Source organism: Pieris napi, chromosome 7 (assembly GCF_905475465.1).
Source record: "Pieris napi chromosome 7, ilPieNapi1.2, whole genome shotgun sequence".
Classification (NCBI taxonomy): domain Eukaryota; kingdom Metazoa; phylum Arthropoda; class Insecta; order Lepidoptera; family Pieridae; genus Pieris; species Pieris napi.
Window position 1 is genome coordinate 1,615,293 of NC_062240.1, and position 20,690 is coordinate 1,635,982.

Below are 20,690 nucleotides of genomic sequence, written 5' to 3' on the forward strand. Positions count from 1 at the left end.
TTGCTTCCGAACCCGTGTCACATGCCACTAATAAGTTTAATTTTATGAGAGAGGACCTCCTACTCTTAGTTCTCGAGTGTAAAATAAAAAGCTAGGTTGGATTTCCTAAAGGAAACTCAAAGATTTTCTTGACAACAGAGTCCACGTCGGAAACTCAAAGTGCTATTATTAAATATTTTTTTGCTTTCGAAATGATGCTCAAGACAACGAGCTATCATTAAATTAAAGGTCTCACAAAGATAGTTGATGAGTGAAATAGGACGATACTTATCAGTGTTTCTCTTGAGTATGGCAATAAGTTTGATCCTACGCCACAAACTTTTTGCCATATTTAAGTTAGTTTGTGGCGTAGGATCAAACAAACAAACTCCTACACTTAGTTCTTGAGTGTAAAATCATCGAACAATGGATTTCCTAAAGCAAACTCGATGTTCTACTGGCGACTTTCTCTTCTTTCTTCATCAAATTTTAAGTTCAGGTTTCACTGCCGATAGATTTATAAGTTACATTACAGACTCATTGAACCATAGATCTGAATATTATAAAAATACTGATTAACTGGTAAACTATTAAAAAAAAATTCAAGTGTATTGAACACGCCGCGCCGGTGTAATTCGCACAGCGATGTTTACACAACGGGTCAAATCAAACATCGCACCGGTTGAATGTGTAAACAGGCTGTTATCCATTGCTTTGAATTCCCATAGTCTTCGTAAGATAGGATCACAACTTATAATTAATTTACATATCAACAATTTACTTTATTGGTTGAGTTCTACAACATACAAAATACCATCCGTATCATCTCGAAGTCCGTCGTTCGACAACTGAGCGTTTCTTAAGGCAGTTTGTGTCGCGCATCATTTTCATAGGTTTATAGTAATGAACCAAAGAAAAGCGCGGACCAATTCATAAAAGGCCGGTAACGGACTTGCGAGCCTTTTAGCATTGTAATTATCCACGGACGGCGTTGTCACTTGTCTGATGAGAAAATCTTGAGGAAATGAGGAAATCTACCACAAACTTGACAGTTAGAGATGCAGTTGGTATGTGTAACATACATATAATATGTGGTTGATTACAAAATAGTTATAATTATAGTATTTATGTATATACTGCGGCAGATGACAAGAGGTACAGAAAAGTGGAGCAAGAACGTATTAACTGAACATATTACTGTTGACCATTATACAATAAACGCAAAAGAGAATTTCGAAGATGGATAGACCAGATTATGGAAAAAGCAGGTACACGTGAGAGAGTGGCACAGGCAGACAGAAATCATGGGAGTTGGAGGAGGCTTTTGCCAAAAAAGGGGAACACAGGTTATAGAAATAGTTTGTGACTAGGTGGCTCATTATAATCCAAGATAAGCATTACAGTGTGTAGGGATTTGATGCATATATGATATTGGGCTTGCAAACCAGATATCGCAAGCTTCTTGACCCAATCATTTGAACAATAGACGCTAACTACTAACCTATTTTATAAGAAGCCATATTGATCACCTCTTAATGTGCTTGATCTACTATGAAGGCCAGTACAGCGATTTATAAAACAAAGTGACGCCTCATAGTAGAGACAGTTTCCAGATAATTAGCTATTGGATTTCTCTTTGGACTTGTTTAAGCTATCGCGGAATATGCTTTAAAGGGCAAAGAATATCCATGGTGCTAAATCACCTGCATCATGAGCACACCCTCACGGAGATACCCTTACTTTTCCACCATAACACAACACTTAGAAATTGCTTAGTAAAATGTATTGAATATTTTTTATTGTTTTTTCCATCTTTGGCTTATCTTTAGAATAATAGTTTTTTTTATTATATATATATTTTATGTTCGGTGTCGGATTACGAAATAAATAAATGCATTTGCAGGCTTAGTATTACTTATAATTAAAAAAATAAGGTACATATTTCAATTTAGGTTACCTACAAAAACGGAAAATTTCTACTATTGGAAATTCTTATCTGCTGTTTTCACTGAAAATGACAATTGAAACGTAACGACAAAGAAAAAAAACTTGAAACGCGAATAATTATTTGATAAGAGCTTGATAACGGCGTTCAACGACCAATCATCATTTGGCAGTAGCTGATCAGGCGTCCACGCGGTCGGACGTCTGACACGCGAAATTCGCGAACAAACGAAACTCGAAACAAAACTCGAATAGCCACAGTGCAAACGAAACTAAATTTCCATCGCAAGGTCATTGCTAGGATGTAGTGACATGTGTTGTATGCATAATTTTGTGTGTTATAGTGATGATTGATTAGTTTTGATCGTCTTAAATTTAACCTTTTCATTTATGTAACACTGTTGACATGAGTTAATTAAAATTGTAAAGGAAATATGGTCGTGTTATCTTCGTGAGTCACAGCTAAATCCATTTAACCGCAAAAATGTTTTCATTATTTGTATAATAAGTGCGCTTTTAATTAATTTTGCTAAGTTAAACAAATATTATTTAAACTACTATATTTAAATAGTTTTTCTCAATTACAATTAATAGCTACAACGTATGCGCACATATCATCATTTAAACTCCTAGCACTAGTCCTTGGCTATATCCTTGTCTCTGACCATGACTCCATAAATTTGAAAACAATTGAATTTGGAATTCAGGTGTCAGTTCAAAAGTTGTTCTTATAGCGTGCAGACGTAGGTAGGAAGTCGTGCCATAGATAAGAAATTAATATATGTGTTCAAAGTGCGGTGTTTGTGATATGAGATTTTCCATGGACCCGATACGGCATGTGCGTCAATTGTGATTTGGATGATAATGTCGCTCCAAGAGGTGAGTGGTTTTGATGAGGGATTATGCGATGGAACTAAGATGGAAATTTTGTATGAATACGGACAAAGCTTACAAACAAATCTTTAAATTTTCTTTACTTATTTGGAATTGTACAATTCCGTAATTTTAATACACGATTAAACTCACGTTTTATCTTACATCATAGATATTATTTCCTGTTACATACCTGCATAATCTATTTTATTTAAATTTAAACCAATTTTATGGCGAAGTTTCTAAAACAATTTTCACATTTAAATTACTTTTGAATACCTAGTTTTAATGTTGACGTAAATTTTATAAAATAACATTCTAATTTTATAAAATAACTATTCTTATTACGAAAATTTCCGTATAATAAATTGCATTACATTCATTTAATAAATCATATTTTTCTAGTCTTACAGTATCTTCGTTTGAAATCACACCTTTTTATATTTAAATGACTAAAATGAATTTAGAACACAAAACGAAGTTCCCAAACAATTTAGTGAAACTTGTTAATTGTTGGAACAGAATTGTACTGAATTCAGTAATTAGCGAACCGCCGACTTTCCAAGGACTTTCTTCCTAATCGATGTAGTACTATGAATGTGTAGAACTATACCACTATGGTGGACTCCACTATGGTGGACCACTATGGGGAACATAATGATGGATTATTTTATCTGAATAAATAAATAAATAATAATAATAATAATTATTTAATTTTAAATATTATTTACTTGTAAAGTGTATTTTATACTCGTGGTACCTCAACGGGTAAATAGTCACCTCCTAGATTAGTTCGTGACCGCGTAGCATCAGCTGGAATTACGGTCAAATGAATGTCTAAAAAAATTCACAAATTCAAAAATCATTTAATCATATAGGTAACATAATGTACACTTATTTATTTATTTATTTATTTGCTTAATGGTATTCCTACAGCTACTTACAAGTACTATACAATAATCAAAAAATTACACTATACACAAGAGCCAAAAATGGAATACACATTTAAACATACATAAAACACAGTTACACCTATACAAATACAAAAAATACAAAAAAAATTACAAAGAATATATGTAAGTATGTATGTAAATTCTAAATTCTACGATTCACAGTTCATTACAACATATCTATTATAAAGAAGGAATAACAAAGCCATTCTATTTAATAAAAGATACTAGATTTTTTATATCATTTCTTAGGCATTTTTTAGTTACATTAAATATTTCTATTTGCTGGTAATTCCTATTATAATCCGAAGGTATAATGATCGTCAAAAAAAATAACTGTATATGAAATGCTTCTAGCTTTACATTAAGTGCTAGTTCTCAAATCAAGGGCGTATAACGGAAAAGAAGAACTGGCAATAAACTCTCCGCCGCTCTTTTTAATCGCCATGTTTTTTTTACACAATGTTTGTAAGGAGCTGCTACCATTACACCATGTTCCACATGACATCTTAAGTAATTAATAATAATAACATCAAATCCACACATTATCCTTAGCTAAGCTAATACTAAAATAAAATCTTTATTATTAAATACATAAGATACACAATATCGCTACTGTGAACTCACTCTGCGAACATATAAAGATGTGTCGGAGCATTCAGTAGGCGCACGTCGTTAGCGGGGATCTGTGCAACAGGTTCTGGTCCTTGGTATATAAATTAAAATAATGTCTTTATTACTTACAAAAAAATTAAATCATTGGCAAGGTAACAAAGTCAGATTTATTCTTCAGGAATCATATTGTGTAAAATTTTGCATTACATTTGCTACAGAATCTTTGGTAAAAGTATTTAATTAATTCTGTAACTGCTTTCAACTGATTATTTTTACCCAATGTGGGTCATTGAGGTCAATCCTCCCGTTGCACAAATGTATTCGTGTATTATGTGTAAATTTATACCCAAAAAGACTTTGACTTTTTGTATGTTACAAGTATTATTAAGCGACAACAAAAAGCCACGAATTCGAGTTGATTAACATTTACGTTTTGAATACAATTTTTTTTTTGGCCAAACCCAGCTCTTCCAGACGTATGGATTAAAGAATAAACTATGGTAGTTAAACGTGCATTACAGTTTAACAGCAAAACGAAAATCAAATGAAACGGCCGGCAACGCACTCGCGAGCCCTGTGGCATTTAGAGTGTACATGGGCGGCGGTATCACTTAACATCAGATAAGCCTCCTACCTATTTGCTCCCTGTTCTATAAAAAAAATCATTTCGTTAGGAATGCAGGACTCCAAGAATCCATGATTGATTTTTATTGATATTTAAACTATTATATAAATTAAGTTTTTATCTGGTTCAATGTTTTTGGAGCTACCGCCACAAATAATAAAAAAATGGGTAGTCAGTTTTTAGGCTTTAAATTAATTGGCGAAATCGTTGGGTAGTTAATACTAATATGACGTAATGTATTTAACTTGTACATTCACGGTTATAAGCAAACATTTAAATGCTGAAATGTGGTCAGTTAGTTAGATTGCGAAGTGCCTAAAGGTTATCGTCTTCTTAGGTGAGTGAACTTGGAATTAAAACGGTTCTTTTCGCACTGAGTGATAATTATTTTTAAGTTAATTTGAATAGATCATTAAATTTCACCACAGACAATAAATGACTTAGGGTCCTTAAAGAAATTAGCGTACCAATTCTATGAGCGGCGGTACTCTGTTCTTAAAAAAAAATTGAGTTCAAATCTTCTTAATGGTTTTCAGTCGGTCTAAATATGCTTAGGTCTATTTCACATTCGGTTTTGATGGCGTAAAGGTGCGCCCTTGTGAAACAAACACCCTTAATCAATAGAAACCTGGGTGTGGAAGTATGGACTAAGCCGACACAGTGATTTATAACACGATACCAGCTATACTTTGAGAGCGATTTTCGTTTAATGTTTGTTTAAATTTTATTATTGTTTTGATTAATTAATTTTATTACTTCTTGTATGCTATGTTTGCCTGTAAGTGCTTGACACATTGAAAACTGTATTTTATTTTTCTTCTGTCAATGTATTAGTGTGCCAAGCGTTGGCAAGCTTTTATAAATAAATAAATAAATATTTAGCTATAGAATTCTTAGATTCTCCAGACATTTTTTGACAACATTATTTATTCAATTCAGAAAGCGATATTGTATTGTTATAGGAAATACAGCAAATTTTAAAGTTTTAAACCTTTTAAACGCATTAACAATGTTAATCAATAAACCAGTAGTCGTAATGCAATGTGTGCATTTTTTATAAGACAAGGCCAGCTTGTAAGATAAACTAGAATATGCTTTCCTCGCGAAAATAGTATGGCCTAGTTTATTCGAACACGTGATATATTTATAGCAATATATCTAATGTATCTTGACTATATATTTTACAAGTCCGATTCTAACCGCTAATAAATAATGATAAGTTTCAGAATGTTAGCGCTAATTATGCAAAAACGTTGTTGATTTTTGAATTCATGAACTACACTTCAAATATAAAGTTTGTATTACGCGATTTCCGTCCTCCATATAACGCGGAGATCTCTCAAGTTATATTTCTGTAGAGTGAAATTTATAATGATTTATCAAGTCTTTAAAATAATAAGTTTTGCATACCTTTGCACCTGTTTCAATTGTGTTGTTATAAAATTTAACTACTTAAATAACTTTATTAAATTCGTGTTCCTATTTTTTTTATACAAGAACACTACTACGAGATTTTCTATAACGCGGACCAGGTCTACCGCGTTATAGGGATGATTACTGTAAACGCTTGTTTCCTATTTCTTGGGATAAACATAATTAAGCCCCTTGGACATTAATATTAAATACCGCTAAAATAAACAGTTAGTAATAAAATTAATTGTTCGTCTTACTTTTATGACAAACTTTCACAATGTTGGTATGGGTGGAAAGTTCCTGAATGCTGTTTATGTACTCAACACCGATGGCTTTGAGGGCCCTAATTTAGATCATCAACAACAAAGTTTGAATACTCTTCAAATATGCTTCAAATAAAAATTATAAATTAACTAAAAGTACATAAAAACACTTTAGGGTTTGGTGCGCCTGACAAGCTACACTACAGTATAAATTTCTTTAAATTCCTTGTAAAGAGTTAAAAGAAATACAATCAATACAAAAAACGAAATGAAAAAGTTTAAAAAGCAAAGGTTGTTTGGTCGACATTCATTCATTTGACTGTATTCTGTTTGTACAGCGTTAAGAACAGAAAACTGATCTACATCCGAATTAAAGTTTAATAAAACAGACGTTGCCTTGTGTCCCATGCCCCTTCATTAAATTATAAAGTCTTACACACATAATGTGTGTATTTTATTTCCTAGCTAGACTCTTCATCATCGGACGTCAAGAATACAAAATACCATCCGTATGACCTCGAGGTCCGTCGTTCCAGAACTGACCGTTTCTTAACGCAGTTTTTTTAGAAATACCACCATGTGGAATCAGCTGCCCACTGAAGTGTTTCAGAGCCAATTCGACTTAGGGTCCTTCAAGAAAACAGCGTACTAATTCTTAAAAGGCCGGCAACGCACTTGCCTTTTGTCAATGTGTATATGGGCAGCGGTATCACTGAACATCAGGTGAGCCATAAGCCAGCGTTTGCCTCCTGTTACTACAGAAAATTGTATAACTATGTTTATATGTTACAACCGCTTAAGCGTTCGAATTAATGTTTCAATTTCATCGGTAAATGTATTTAGAGAATCTGGTTTATTTCACGCAGTAAAAGCATTACTGAATGAACATTGACCTGTTCAGTGTTCACTCTTGCATTATAATTATTTTGTGTTGATCAATTTCATTCTGCTTAAATCTATAAAATACAAAATTAATCAGTGTCGCTACAACCTTTTAGGCAACCTCTGGGTATCGGTTTCATGATCATTTATCAATGTAATAGGCAAGTAGGTGATCAGCCTCCTGTGTCTGACACACGCCGTCGACTTTTTGGGTCTAAGCCAAGCCGGTTTCCTCGCGATGTTTTCCTTCACTGTTCGAGCGAATGATGCGCACATAGATAGTCCATTGGTGCACATCCGGGATCGAACCTACGACCTCAGGGATGAGAGTCGCACGCTGAAGCCACTAGGCCAACTCTCTGCTTAAATCTATATTTCTATAGAAAAAGTGTTATTTAGCATTATTTTCAATTGTATACAATTTACACTGTCCAGAATACCTATTATGCCTATAAGTTACGAGTTATATATCGCTTTGATTAGGTATTTATTTGTTGCAAAATTACACGTAAAAAGAAAACAGTTTAAGATTAAGCCTAGACTCTTCGGATTTAATTAATAATTTAAATATTGCATTTACCTTGTAGTTATATAACTAATTAATAATCAATCGAGGAAATATGTTAATCCCAGTAAACAATATTAGTCCATATAAACGTGGGGAAGGAAATACGCGTTAATTAATAGTGTTAAGATAAACAACATTGATAAGACTGGTTGGAGCCCTTGGAATCGCTTCAAGGTTGATAAAACTTCCAAACGATCCATTGACCTAAATTCATTTAAAAATACGTTACGATAAGCCTATTAAAATATTTGTATCAAATTTACTACCTACTTGATTAGCGTTATATAAGCCTTTTGTAAACGTTACTATGCGGGGCGGGGATTGAATTACGCTTCATTGTTAATATTATTTTCGACTTTCCAGTACTTTACACCACATAATGGTATACTTTAGGTATAAAGAGTCACTGGGTGGTCACGAAACGTTTTACTATCGGGTAAAGAAAAACGTTACGGCGCGTTACATGGGGGGGGGGGGGGGGGGGGTCAATAATCTCCAAAAATTGCGTAATACTTGAACTCTCCCTAAGACAATCTAAATAAAATATTATTATTTGCAAGTCTTTATAGAAAGTGAACAAAGGTTGACATACTTTCCACCGGTTACGATGATTATAAAAGCATTTGACGTAATAAATTACAGTGTAACTAATAATACGTAATTGGTGATGTTTTCTCACGCGTTCGTACATTAACTTTTCTCTCGCTGAAAGTGAAGAGGTGCGGATAATTGGCCATTTACTATAGAAGCTGTTACTAATAAATATCTAAATCAACTTCCGAACTTTTGAAGTAACGTATATTATTAATTATGATATATCTTAGTGTTGATATTAATCATCTTATCATTGCGACCCGAAGTTTCTGTGTAACTTATGTCAGAAAATATGTCGTAGAATTTTTATGTATACGTTCGCCGAGTGTTTCCCTACATGAAGCAATTTGATTGCTTTTTTTAGGGTTTTCGAAAAAAAAATGTTTTTTAGTATAATTATTTGTAATTTCAGTTTTTCAATATGTTTTAAAATCTACTTACCGTGTATCATTAATAATTTCCGAGTCATTTCTTCCTAAAACCTATTAAGTTTCTTAAAATAATTTCTAAATTTAATTTCTTAGCAATTCAGGTTTATATATTAAAAATTAAGTATGTTCCATAGTCATAAGAATTTTTGGAGGCCTAAGGTTGGAAACAAAGTAGGTTGGAAAACACTGCATTAGCCCGCATATAACCGTAAAACATGATAGTCTATTTTTGTTCCAGGCATGTCTAGAACAAGAAGCCCGCGTGGCAGAACTGCGGTCTCTCGCAGCCAGGGTGGCCGCAGAGACAGGTTCCCGCGCGTTACAGGCTGACGCAGATGCATTGGCCAGACGTCTACAGCTCGTTGCCGGTGCTGTACAGGCCCTGGCTGACCTGGGAGAGGCCAGGCAAATCGCCAGAGCGAAGGCCCAACACGCCAAAGAGATGTTCTGTGATATGAGACAAGTGAGTTGTATGCAGATTTTTATTTTATTTTATTAATACGTCTCTTCACTGAGACATCATAGAACATTACGATCTAGCCTTACTTAAGACTAATAAGGATATTTAAAATGAAAAAGTGTTCAATAACACTACTTAAGGGGAAGACACTCAGTTCTTGTGTTCTAGTTTTTCACTTACCATTGTTAAGCACTTAAAACCATCGTGCACTAACACTAATTCAAATGGTTTTTGTCCAATTCAATCTTCTCACTAGGCCCGTGGTCTCAAGAAGTTTAATAGCCTGGATATCCCCATTGGACTTATGAAATATAAGTTCAATAAAACCGAAATGTTCGTAGTAAGCAATATTAATAAATATCAACAACTATATGAGACTCGTACGAAAGTAATATGTATATGTAATTGACCCGGAAATCAATTCGTGATGCTAATTATAACTTCCCGTTAGTTTTAAGTCACGTAATGTTCCGAATTGGCGTCTGACGTGACCAGTTGCCACGGGATATGATCCCCTTATTAGGTCAGTGTCGACCTATTGGATTACGACGGGTGAATGCTTCTACCTAATCACATGTTGTGTAATACATAGCGTCATAATTGTATTACGCGATAAATCCTTAAAGATAGAGTTTTTATCTTTTCAGGATCTAACTCCAGTTCACGAGGATGGTGAAATCGTCGAAGATAAACTAATCGCGCTACGAGATAACTTAATCGCACTCGGAAAGAGTGAGGCAGATATTGCTCCCGCTAAAGCAGAGTTACCGGAGATTGACCGCGATGTATCTGAGGAACATTCTATTGTTAGGATTTTGGAGTTGTGGCAGGCGATGTTTAGAGATACTTTCCTGCATTATCACAGGCTTTCCACTGCGTTAGTAAGATCTGGAGACGCTGCTACTGCATTTAAACTATGGCACGAATACTTATTGGATCTACAATCGTTCCTCTCTAGTACACTTCCCACCGATTACGAAAATCTAACTGAACATCGTCGACTATGCAGAGTTCACAGAAACTTGTTGGCGTCGCAAAGATCTGTCTTAATTAATGAAAATAGAGATACGAACAATCGTGAGTTGGCCGATAAATTTGATACGCTCACTAACCTTCACAATGAAACTCTGGCAAGAATTGTCGAAAGACACGATGAAGTCAGTACACGAATTTCCGCCTGGGATGACTACAGAGAAATCTACACCGAATTACTGAAATGGCTTAAAGAACTCGAAAGAGAGAAAGAAAAATTACAACTAAGATATGTACACATAAAAAGAATAAATAAGACGCTAACACAGGTACAGAATCTCGCAGACAAACTTCCAGAAGGACGAAAGTTTGCCGAAAAACTCTCCAGTAACCTTAAGAAGGTTCTAGAATTCACAGAAGATACTTACGGTGCATCTGTGAGGATGGAGTATGCGGGTATCGTAAAAAGAGTTGATAATTTGCAAGCTAGCTTAGACACGTGGCGTGATTTCCTCACGAGGATATTAGGGCTCATTGCGGAGTATGAAACACTAACAACTGATTTACAAAAACTTTATTCACGAACTCAAAATGACATAATGACCTATTCCGATGAAGAACGTCTGTCCAGACCACAAGTCAAAAAAGCACTTGACAAATTTACAGACTTAAGAACGAAGATCGACAAAACCGAATTCCAAATCGAAGCTCTAACTGTTATTCAAGAACAATTGAAAGAATGTCTCAGTCCTCAGGACATTAGAATAGTTAACCAGAAAGTATGGCAACTCCGCCAACAGCGTGCTGATTTGGAACACCAGCTTTCTATTATCATTCATAAACTGCAGGAAAGGATAGAAATCTACACGATATTCGACTCCAGGCTACTACGGTTTTCTGAATGGTTAAAATCTGTTGAAACGAGACTCGAATCTACGACCTCCAACGAAGCTGGCGCATTAGATCCACATGACCTGATAAAGAGAATTAATTCAGACCTTCAAGCTGAGACAGCTATGAAGGAACGTGAGTTCGAATGGCTAACTGAAACAGGCATTACCTTAGTGGACTTGTCTAAGAAAGATGAAAAGTCTTACAGCAAGAACACTTCCAAACAACTGAAGGATATTCAGGAACGTTGGCATCACTTGCAAGAGTCGAGAAGAAGTAGAATAGCAAAAATCACTGAGCTTTTAGTGACCATATCACAACTTGAGGAGCGATTGACGGAAATTAGAACAAAGTTACACTCCATTGAATCTAAGCTTTCTACCTCAGTAATCATAGAAAGGTTGACAACCAAAGCAGTCGACTCCCAATTCCAAAGCCGGGATGAAATTCACAAAGATATTGAAAACGAGAGCGAAGAAGTGGGTAATACGCTGAACCTCTGTGAACTAGTTTTCAATGACCCCGACGTGTTAAAAGGCAACTTTGATCTGCGCAATCTACGCACAGGAGTGGAAATCGTAGATAAGAAATGGAAGAACATCTGTGAAATGTCGGAGCAACGCAAGACTGCTCTCAAGGAAATACGCAAATCGGCCGAACTAGCGAACTCTTTATTGCCCAAAGTTGAAAAGAAATTGGACGCGATAGAGAAGCGCGTAGAAAAGATGGAAGCTAGAAAACAACGCGGAGAGAACGAAGACGAAAGCGTATCGAAGGCTGTTATCAAAGACTTGGACAGTTTAGAGAGTGATATCAAAAAGCTGGAGGACGCGTACGGCCGAATTATGTCTGCCAGAGGAATAGAGCTTCGTGGAAATGGCGCAGATGATGCGGCAAGACTACGAGCGGCCGTGAGACGGTGGCAGCAGCTGAGGGTTAGAGTGGACGCGGCTGGAGCTGATGCCCACAGACAGTTCGTGGCTGCTCATGGCAAGGCCGTGGTTGCCTTGGCCGAAGCCGATGTCAGACTGACGCGAGCCTTACACCTCTCGCCCACACCTACGGATAAAGAAGCCATCCTCAAGGAATTGGAGGTAAGGACATAACACTAATTAGACTTTATATTTCTATAGAATTTAAAATATTAACACAGTCGATAATTTTTCAATTTTATTTCCATTTGAAAATTATTAAAGCACCATTTTTAATTACTTCTAAAGTACTCATTATTAAAGGGAAGTATACGCAATAAATGATAACCTTTGCTACTATTCACTGATATTGCGCAAGATTATACTATACATAGTTTCATACCTATGAAATATTATAAAATAATGAATTAAATAAGAACCTATATCTATGTAATTTTTTTTTGCAAACAACTTTAAAACACGTGCATGTAGTGAAATAAACACATTACATAGTTACTGGTTGATCAAATACATTTCTGTTACACAGGGTGTAGAAAGAGATCTCGAAGAATGCCAATCGTACGTCGAGGCAGGCGACAGACTCGCGGCTTCAGTGTTGAGTGTCGCGGGAGTACCAGACATGGTGGCCGAGTATCGGGCCCTTTACTCCGACGTGCGCATGCGCCTCGATATTGCGAGGGCCGAGGTCGTTGGAGATGTCGATACTGCAGTGCAGGTTGGCTTTTACATCCATTTTGTTTATGTGTTTTGTAAAGAAATCCAATAAGAAGAGGCGTGGCATATTTACGTCAATTTCTCTTACACCTTCGAAATTCTGGATCACCGAAAAGGTATCCAGAAAATTCCTAACCTAACCTAATCTAAACTGATGCTTAATTAGAAATGTATTTTACAGGTGGACACCCTCAGATGGGAAACGGATGCCGCTCTCCAAGTCGACACATTAACTTCCAAAGAAACCTATCGCGTTGAACTAGCCTCCGCCGTCAAAGAGGCCTCGGAGGCATTAGAAGCTCTAAGAACAGCCCTGGTTCACGAAATACCAGAAAACGCACCCAGTGAAGACTTGGCCAACGCCGCCAAAGAGATCGCCAAAGCTGGCACGAAACCCTCACAAACCTTGGAGTTGGCCAAACATCTATCGGAACTGCTCCTCACAGAGTGCGACGCGACGGAAGATGAAGCTATGCTGCAGGAGGTGGGATCACTCGCATTCCGATACGAAGATCTGCTCAACCAGGCCAAGAAACGAGAACTCCAAATCAACAACTTAAGGTAATACTTGTAAACATCTCTGGTTTATTTGAGCTGGTTCCGACAGCTAGCACTTTGGTGGCGGGCTTTTCAGTACTTTAGCACTAAACATTTTCAGCACTTAACAAGAATAACGGTTGCTTTGGCTTTAAAAAAACTTCAAATTTAATGAATTTTGAAATTAATTTGTATACGATTGTACATGACTATTTTGAAAAATATAATAAGCAATTTTATCCACGACTGTACGTGTAGGTAAGTTTGACACCTGTATGAAATTGTAAATGATGAAGTAGGGTTAATTGTTAAGTGTTGCCTGTTAATAGCATGCGTGATAAAACGTGGTTTTCTCGTCCTAGGTTGCCGCACTCCGCGTCCTACGCTCTCACTTGCGAGCAGTGAGTATCGCTTACAATAATCCACCTTCACACATTGCGATTGCTCCGGATTTATTGTCTGTCACAAATCTTATTTTTGAAGTGAAAACTACTTTAGCGGCGTTGTACACTTTTTTGGAATGGGTAAAAATTTAAAACTCGCGTCAGGACACGTGACCTGATCGAAAATTCGTAAGACGTATTTAATGTAATATAAATTGTCATGTTTGTGTACGATAGCGCAATAAATAAATATTGTATTCTACCACATAAATGATAATTAAAGCAATTCGTGCAAAATTATTCCCTAACCATTCCAAAATATCAAAAATGCACAACGTTAATATTCAAGTTTTCACTTCTGCCGGCACTCCCGGAGTGCAACCCGTCGTTTTTTTATTATCAACCCTCTAATTCTTACGTGCTCCCCTCACATTTTGAACTCAATTATCAACTAGGTTTTATAATTTATGAATAGATTTTTTTTTTCTATAAGTGCTTGTCACATTAAATCTTGTATTTTATATTTCTTGTACTTGTTGAGTTGGCAAGCTTTTGTAATTTAAAAAATACGTAAGAGTTGGGTTCGCTATTTTAATAATTCTTTAAGCGATTATTGGAAAAAAAAGAAAATTTTCTGACATTACACAGCCTAAATATAATTTGACGGACACAAATTAGTACTTTAGTTTAAATATCTTCGTAGTAAATTTAACGTTAAGGAGAATTAACTAATAACTTATTAACGACAGTTAAATAGGCATCTCCTGGATAGGTGTGCCCTCCAATAGGCCGCATCTCACTTAACAAAGGTCAAAAGGATGGTGGCCAAACGTCTAGTTCTGTATAAAAAAACTTCACATTAAAATTGAATTTTGCTTGAGTATATATTCTCTGCTAACGATTCGAAACTTTAATATAATTAAGATATTGTGACAGATAATAAAACGATATTTGGCTTGTAGAATAGAGAATAGTTTGCATGTAATTATATGTAGTATTGAATGCACTGTTTTTTTTTCACTTCTATAAATAATAATTTTACACAATTTCTTATAGTTCTACGTATAAAAGTATTATATTATATGTATGTATATGCTTTTACCATTCATTTTTACTTAAATACTATATATATAGTACTTAGGAATAATAATAACATTTGCAGTGAATCTGGTCGGTTGACGTGTCCCCTCTGCTCTGATCGGAACTGGAAGCAGTTGGATAACGATCTGTGGAGACTCGAGCAGTGGCTCCAGTTCGCTGAAGCCACGCATGAAGCGAGACATGAACCTCCAGAACAATATGACACCCTCGAAGATACTATACAGGTGAAAAGATAAATCTACAGTTGGTGTTACGTTTATTTGGAAGGTTCAGTTCCAGTGGAAGAGCAATATTTCCTTGATATTTTGCATCTTTTTTAAATATGTTTTGAATTTTTTTACTGTTTTTTTTATCTGACATGTCCAAAACTCCTTTTGAACAAATGAAAAAATGTTGTCCTAAAATTTTATGTTTTTATTCTCAAAAAAATTATAAGGATAGCTTGCTATTTAAAGCTTCTTTTTAAATAAGTAACCTTTAATTTTTATTTACTCAAATTCCACCTTCAGGACCACCGCGAATTCCTGCTAGATCTAGACTCCCACAAGGCCCTCGTAGTGTCCCTCAACGTGGTGGGCACGCACGTGGCTCGTCACGCGCGTGACGTATCGGCGGCCGAACGCGTCCGTGAAAGACTCGCCGAAGCGAACCGGAGATGGGACGAAGCATGCGCAAGAGCAGCAGACTGGCAGACCAAGCTGCAGAGGGCGCTCATGCACAATCGGGAGTTCCATGATATCGGTGAGTTTGAGGATATATGATTGACTTGAGTGAGAGGTGAGAAAGAAGTTCGATCAAAGCTTATCTAAAGGAAGGATAATATTTGACTTTGATGATCTATTTAAGCTCCCAAGCACGTGTGCGTGTCCGTGAGAATTTTTTTTATTTGATTCAAATATATATTTAAGACGACTTCCAACGGTGCGTCCGTCACCGTCAAACCCGTAAGAAATTTGTTTTTTACTCTTTAGGTACGTAAGACACAACTTTTTTTAATAATTATTTTGTGAGTGAGATATTATGGATGAAAGGAGAGAGGGACCGTAGCAAAAAGTTTGGGAAAAACGCGTGATAATATAAATAAATAAATTTTGTAGGTCCATAATGCCATATCATAGATTATAAACCTCCTAAATCCACAGTGGTAGAATTGGTGAGCCAACTCGCAAACGCAGAGCGCCTGGTCCGGTCCCGGGAGCCTTTGCGTTTGAGTCGGCCTCCAGACGAGCTGAGGGTGGAGTTCCGAAGGTTCAGCGAACTTCGCGACGAACTGAGTCGAGCTGAACCCAGAGTCCTGGCTTTAAGGGATGCAGCCCAACTCTTACACGGGAATGATGCACAGGATGTGTGTAGGCGGTGAGTTTCTCAAGTTTATATCCCGGAATTTTCACAAAGTATTCTTGTAGCCAGGTATTACCGTCGCCTTTATGTTTATAATCAAATGCATAAGTACCTACTGTGCAAAATATGTTTTAACCCTAGATCACTAAACTTTTTTTTTTCAAACTCTGTCACTAAACATTAGTCCTACAAACTAACAAAATAAAACCGCAATATTTATCAAAACTAGAGTATTTATTTAGAAAAAGTCTACTTAAAATATGGAATGTCTTTTAAATTACCACATAATAAAACAAAAGGTTAAAAAAAATTATTCTTGGCAGTCGGCACACACTGGAACCGTATGTTCCCCGCAAATCGCCGTCTTGCAGCGGCTGCAAACATATTTAGTCATCCTGTGTTTTTTGTAAGGACAAAAAGAACATATTTTACGCTTATTTTGTTGCGCTTGAGAGGTACTAGGAGTAGCATCTTCAATTTTTAAAATATCTTTAATACTAGCTTTTATATCCCTCCTCAAAGTGACAGTGTTATACCGCTCTCGTAACCATGGCTCTATGAGCTTATCGGCTAAACTTTGGACGAAACTCCTACGTCTCATTGGTTTTTGCCGTTCTCTGACCATGTTCGACACATAGATGACATATGAATTAATTAGGCACAGGTTCAAGACATTATAAAACACGCATTGAGGCCATCTATTGGTTTTGCGATTGACACATATAGCTGAGCACATTTGGTCGACAGTGTCGACAGCACCTTTGGTACTATTATAAAAATGTATAATTTCAGGCTTTTTCGAAGTGGAGTTAATGTCTGGCTGACTGTGTACTGTCGAAAGAAGAAATACTGTCTTGTTAGATTTTGGTTTATACGAGACCAGAGTCTTCTCACCATCAAATGCAAACATCGAAGTATGAATCTTTCTTGATTTTTTGTTTTTCATCTCAGGTGGAATCTCTCGCTTATTACTACGTATTGTCCCAACAAGTGTGAGTTTATACGGGTCCTGAAGTAATTCTGAAGCAAGTGGCACTGAAGTGAACCAGTTGTCCATCGTAATATTTCTGTTTGTCCCATAGACAGGCTCACAGAGTTGTTTCACAAAATGTGTGGCAAGAGGCATATTATCGCAATTGGTTCCTTTACCCAAATAAGGCGTAGCATTGTATACGTACTTTGAATTAGAATCTGCAACCATTACAATTTTTATGCCGTACTTGTTAGGCTTATTGGGTATATAAATTCGAAATGGGCAGCGCCCTCTGAACCCAACTAATTGCTCATCGATTGTCAGATAGGAACTTGGCTTGTACCATTGTTTGCAATGACCAATGAATTTCTCCCAGAATTCTCTTATAGGTGCAAATTTATCGGATGCTCTTCTGTCTTGTCTGGTAGCTTTGTCATCAAATCGAAGGCATTTAAGCAAGAAATCAAATCTCTCAGCGCTCATGCAGGCTTTGAAAATGTTACCACTCCTTCTGTCATCAAACAATATTCTCGTGGGTAAATGATTACTTTTTATAGCAGCTGATTGCATAAGAAGACCCAGTAAAGCTTTTAGTTCAATAGCTGAAGTTGGAGAAATAGTATGAGTGAGTTCCTTGTACTTCACCTTTTTTATTTCAATCTCTGCATTTGTGTAAATAACAAGTTGGTCAATCATTTCATCAGATAAATACAAATGAAATATTGGAAGTGGTTCTACCAAATCTCTTGCATCACTGTTAGGTCCGGGTACAAAATGAATAATGTTTCGAGCCGATGCACGAGTGTTTGAAGAGCGTGGAGTAGTTGCCCACTTATGTTTGTTTTTTCCATAAATGTATGGTCTCTCAGGTTGTATTACCAGATCCTGGTGAGAAGCTATGGGTGGACAAGGCTGCAAACACTCCAAAGAATCATCATCAGAATCTAGGATTCTGTTTCTGTTACGGCTTCTCCGGGAAACATTTAGATCTTCATCAGAAGAACTCGACGAATCATCTTCAATTTCGTCGGTATCCTCGACTAAGTCCTCCTCTAAGTTGTCATCAGGTTCGGAGTCCGAAGGCACACCAGATGGTCCAAAAAATGGTGAATCGTCATCGTCATTATCTGACTCGTTCAAAATCTGCAATATTTTATCTTGATCTCGTATCAAATCCATCTGTAACAGAAAATACTGCTAAAACAAAATGTTCAAAATCTCATAAAAAAATAAAAAATGATAATAAGTTCATAAAATAAATATTGCTCGTAGTATCACACATATTTATTATTCATTTACATTAATCAGTAATTAGTTATTATAGATAAAATCGTAAATAAAAAGAAATATTTCATAACTTACCTTTCTTCACTTTTGTGGCGCAATTACTAAACATTAGCCTGAGAGACTACTATTGCGTAATATCTCTGGAAGCGTGCGTACGCAATGCGAGTTCACGGGTCACTGATTGGCCGAATTAGGAAGGTACTGAGCGGCTGAGGGGGGTGCGGTAACGGGAACATACATAAACAGCGAATGCGTCAGAGTCGTGTAGCCTGTGAGACTAATGTTTAGTGATCTAGGGTTAATAATATTTTTTATGCATGACGCAAAAGAAATTAAAAAAATACAGCTCTTTCTTCAAAAATTGATTAAATGTGATTTATAACACAATTCCGTTCATTAATTTGTGTTCATAATATTCATAGTAACATGATTTATATATTTTTTGCAGTTTGGGCGAGCTGCGCCTGCGCCTTCAATCCCTGCGCAAGCTATCAGCCGTATACGCTCTGAAATTGGGCGCAGCCTTGGCTAGGGAGCCCTCCGCTACCGGATCCGCTCTCGCCGCTGCCGCCGCCACGCTTGCGCCGCAGGTACGTACGCATACGTATACGCTTGCACATACGAACAATTTTTAAAACAGTTGGCCGGTTATCAAACTCAGCATCTCTGGGTTCATATACGTTAAGTGTTTAAAGAAATTTGTTGAATATTAGAAAAGCTATACCTTTGAGCTAATTCCATTTAGAACCTTTTATCATTAGTATTGAAAAATGAATAATTCGCTTATCACAGCTTCTAAAAGCACATTGGCAAAAGCTTACACAATTGAGAAATGAAGAGAAATGCACTGCATAGTTACCGAAGAAATTACGCGAGTTTAAAACTTCTTTAACGGATTTAAATGCGATTTTATACAAAAGGGGGGTACTGGGGTAAAGAAAACTGCGGGTCGGCCATAAATGGCCTTTTCAGCAATCAGAGTCACCAGCTATTTATATTAAAATATTTTGAGATATTGTCTATTGACATCTATTGTGAAGTTGGTTTTTGCAATATTCCGCTGGATTTTTACAAAATAGATTATTCCTTTCCGTTAAACGTCCCCCATATTTTAAAAAATCATTTTCAATTTTGCTACAAGGGAGTAAAAATTTGGACATTCGCAATTATATGTTCAAGAAGTTTATTAATTTTAGCTCAAACTAAAACGAGATACCTACATTATTATTATTAGTAATCCTTCAAACACTATTTTAATATGTAAATTATATATATTTTTTTATTTTATAAAAAATTTAGTCTGCACTCTCACCGTCTCTTTCTGTCAAATTATGTTTACGCTGAGATGAAAAGAGACTGATGTATTATTTTTAATAATGAGAAATTAAAATAGTGTTCTCACTAGTAGAGCTTGGCACAGTATGTTGACGTATTATTGTCTCCGTAGCTGATGCAGGATGATGAAGAGCCCAGCTTCAGTTTGCCGCCTCTCACCGACAACGAGTAAGTATCGCACTGATTAGGGCCAGTCTCAATAATAAATTAGTACCACCGGGTATAATCGAACTGAATATTGTTTATTTTTATTTATCCTTGTAATTTTATTGTTCTTATCGCGTGCGTCCATTGTACGACAATTTCGCTACCAGTACATAAATTATCTTTCTTTTGCATAATAATAAGTCTTTAATAAGGTTTTCAATTCTAATAAATATTTTTTTAAGACTTAAAAACCGTTGTTATATTGCTTCTTCTATAGATATTGAGATTGGCCGTTACGATTTTCACTTATTGATACAAGTTGCCGTAGACTAGACACGTGTTCGAAACATTAGCTAGCTCAGTTTTAATACTTTCCTGGCACAAAATATAGAAATAATATTGAATGGTAAAAACTACCTTCTTAGAGATTTAACAAACTTTTTCTTGCTCCTCAAAGTCATATAAATCGTTAAGGGTTAG

The 20,690-nt window shown here is 36.1% G+C and overlaps 2 protein-coding genes across 7 annotated transcripts in view; one reads left to right on the forward strand and one right to left on the reverse strand.

Annotated features, from left to right (window-relative positions):
- LOC125050801 (muscle-specific protein 300 kDa) overlaps positions 1-20,690 on the forward strand; it is a 157,846-nt gene that overhangs the window by 136,339 nt on the left and 817 nt on the right. For 5 of the 6 annotated variants that reach the window (XM_047650819.1, XM_047650821.1, XM_047650823.1 and 2 more), the window contains 10 exons: positions 9,376-9,600; positions 10,245-12,554; positions 12,919-13,107; positions 13,288-13,667; positions 14,006-14,044; positions 15,189-15,351; positions 15,637-15,868; positions 16,270-16,483; positions 19,177-19,318; positions 20,176-20,231. In XM_047650819.1, the coding sequence (XP_047506775.1) occupies positions 9,376-9,600; positions 10,245-12,554; positions 12,919-13,107; positions 13,288-13,667; positions 14,006-14,044; positions 15,189-15,351; positions 15,637-15,868; positions 16,270-16,483; positions 19,177-19,318; positions 20,176-20,231 (3,950 nt within the window). The remainder of the gene's footprint in view (positions 1-9,375; positions 9,601-10,244; positions 12,555-12,918; positions 13,108-13,287; positions 13,668-14,005; positions 14,045-15,188; positions 15,352-15,636; positions 15,869-16,269; positions 16,484-19,176; positions 19,319-20,175; positions 20,232-20,690) is intronic. The other variant, XM_047650822.1, reaches the window with a different exon arrangement.
- LOC125050802 (piggyBac transposable element-derived protein 4-like) lies at positions 16,684-18,875 on the reverse strand. The gene is made up of 2 exons (XM_047650825.1): positions 18,804-18,875; positions 16,684-18,620 (listed from the first exon to the last, which is right to left on the reverse strand). Exon 2 carries the CDS (start codon positions 18,618-18,620, stop codon positions 16,779-16,781), a length of 1,842 nt encoding a protein of 613 aa, XP_047506781.1. The 5' UTR covers positions 18,804-18,875; the 3' UTR covers positions 16,684-16,778.

Coding starts and splice junctions, on each gene's coding strand:
- LOC125050802 (XM_047650825.1), bottom strand. CDS start 18,620: ATGGATTTGATACGAGATCAAGATAAAATATTGCAGATTTTGAACGAG.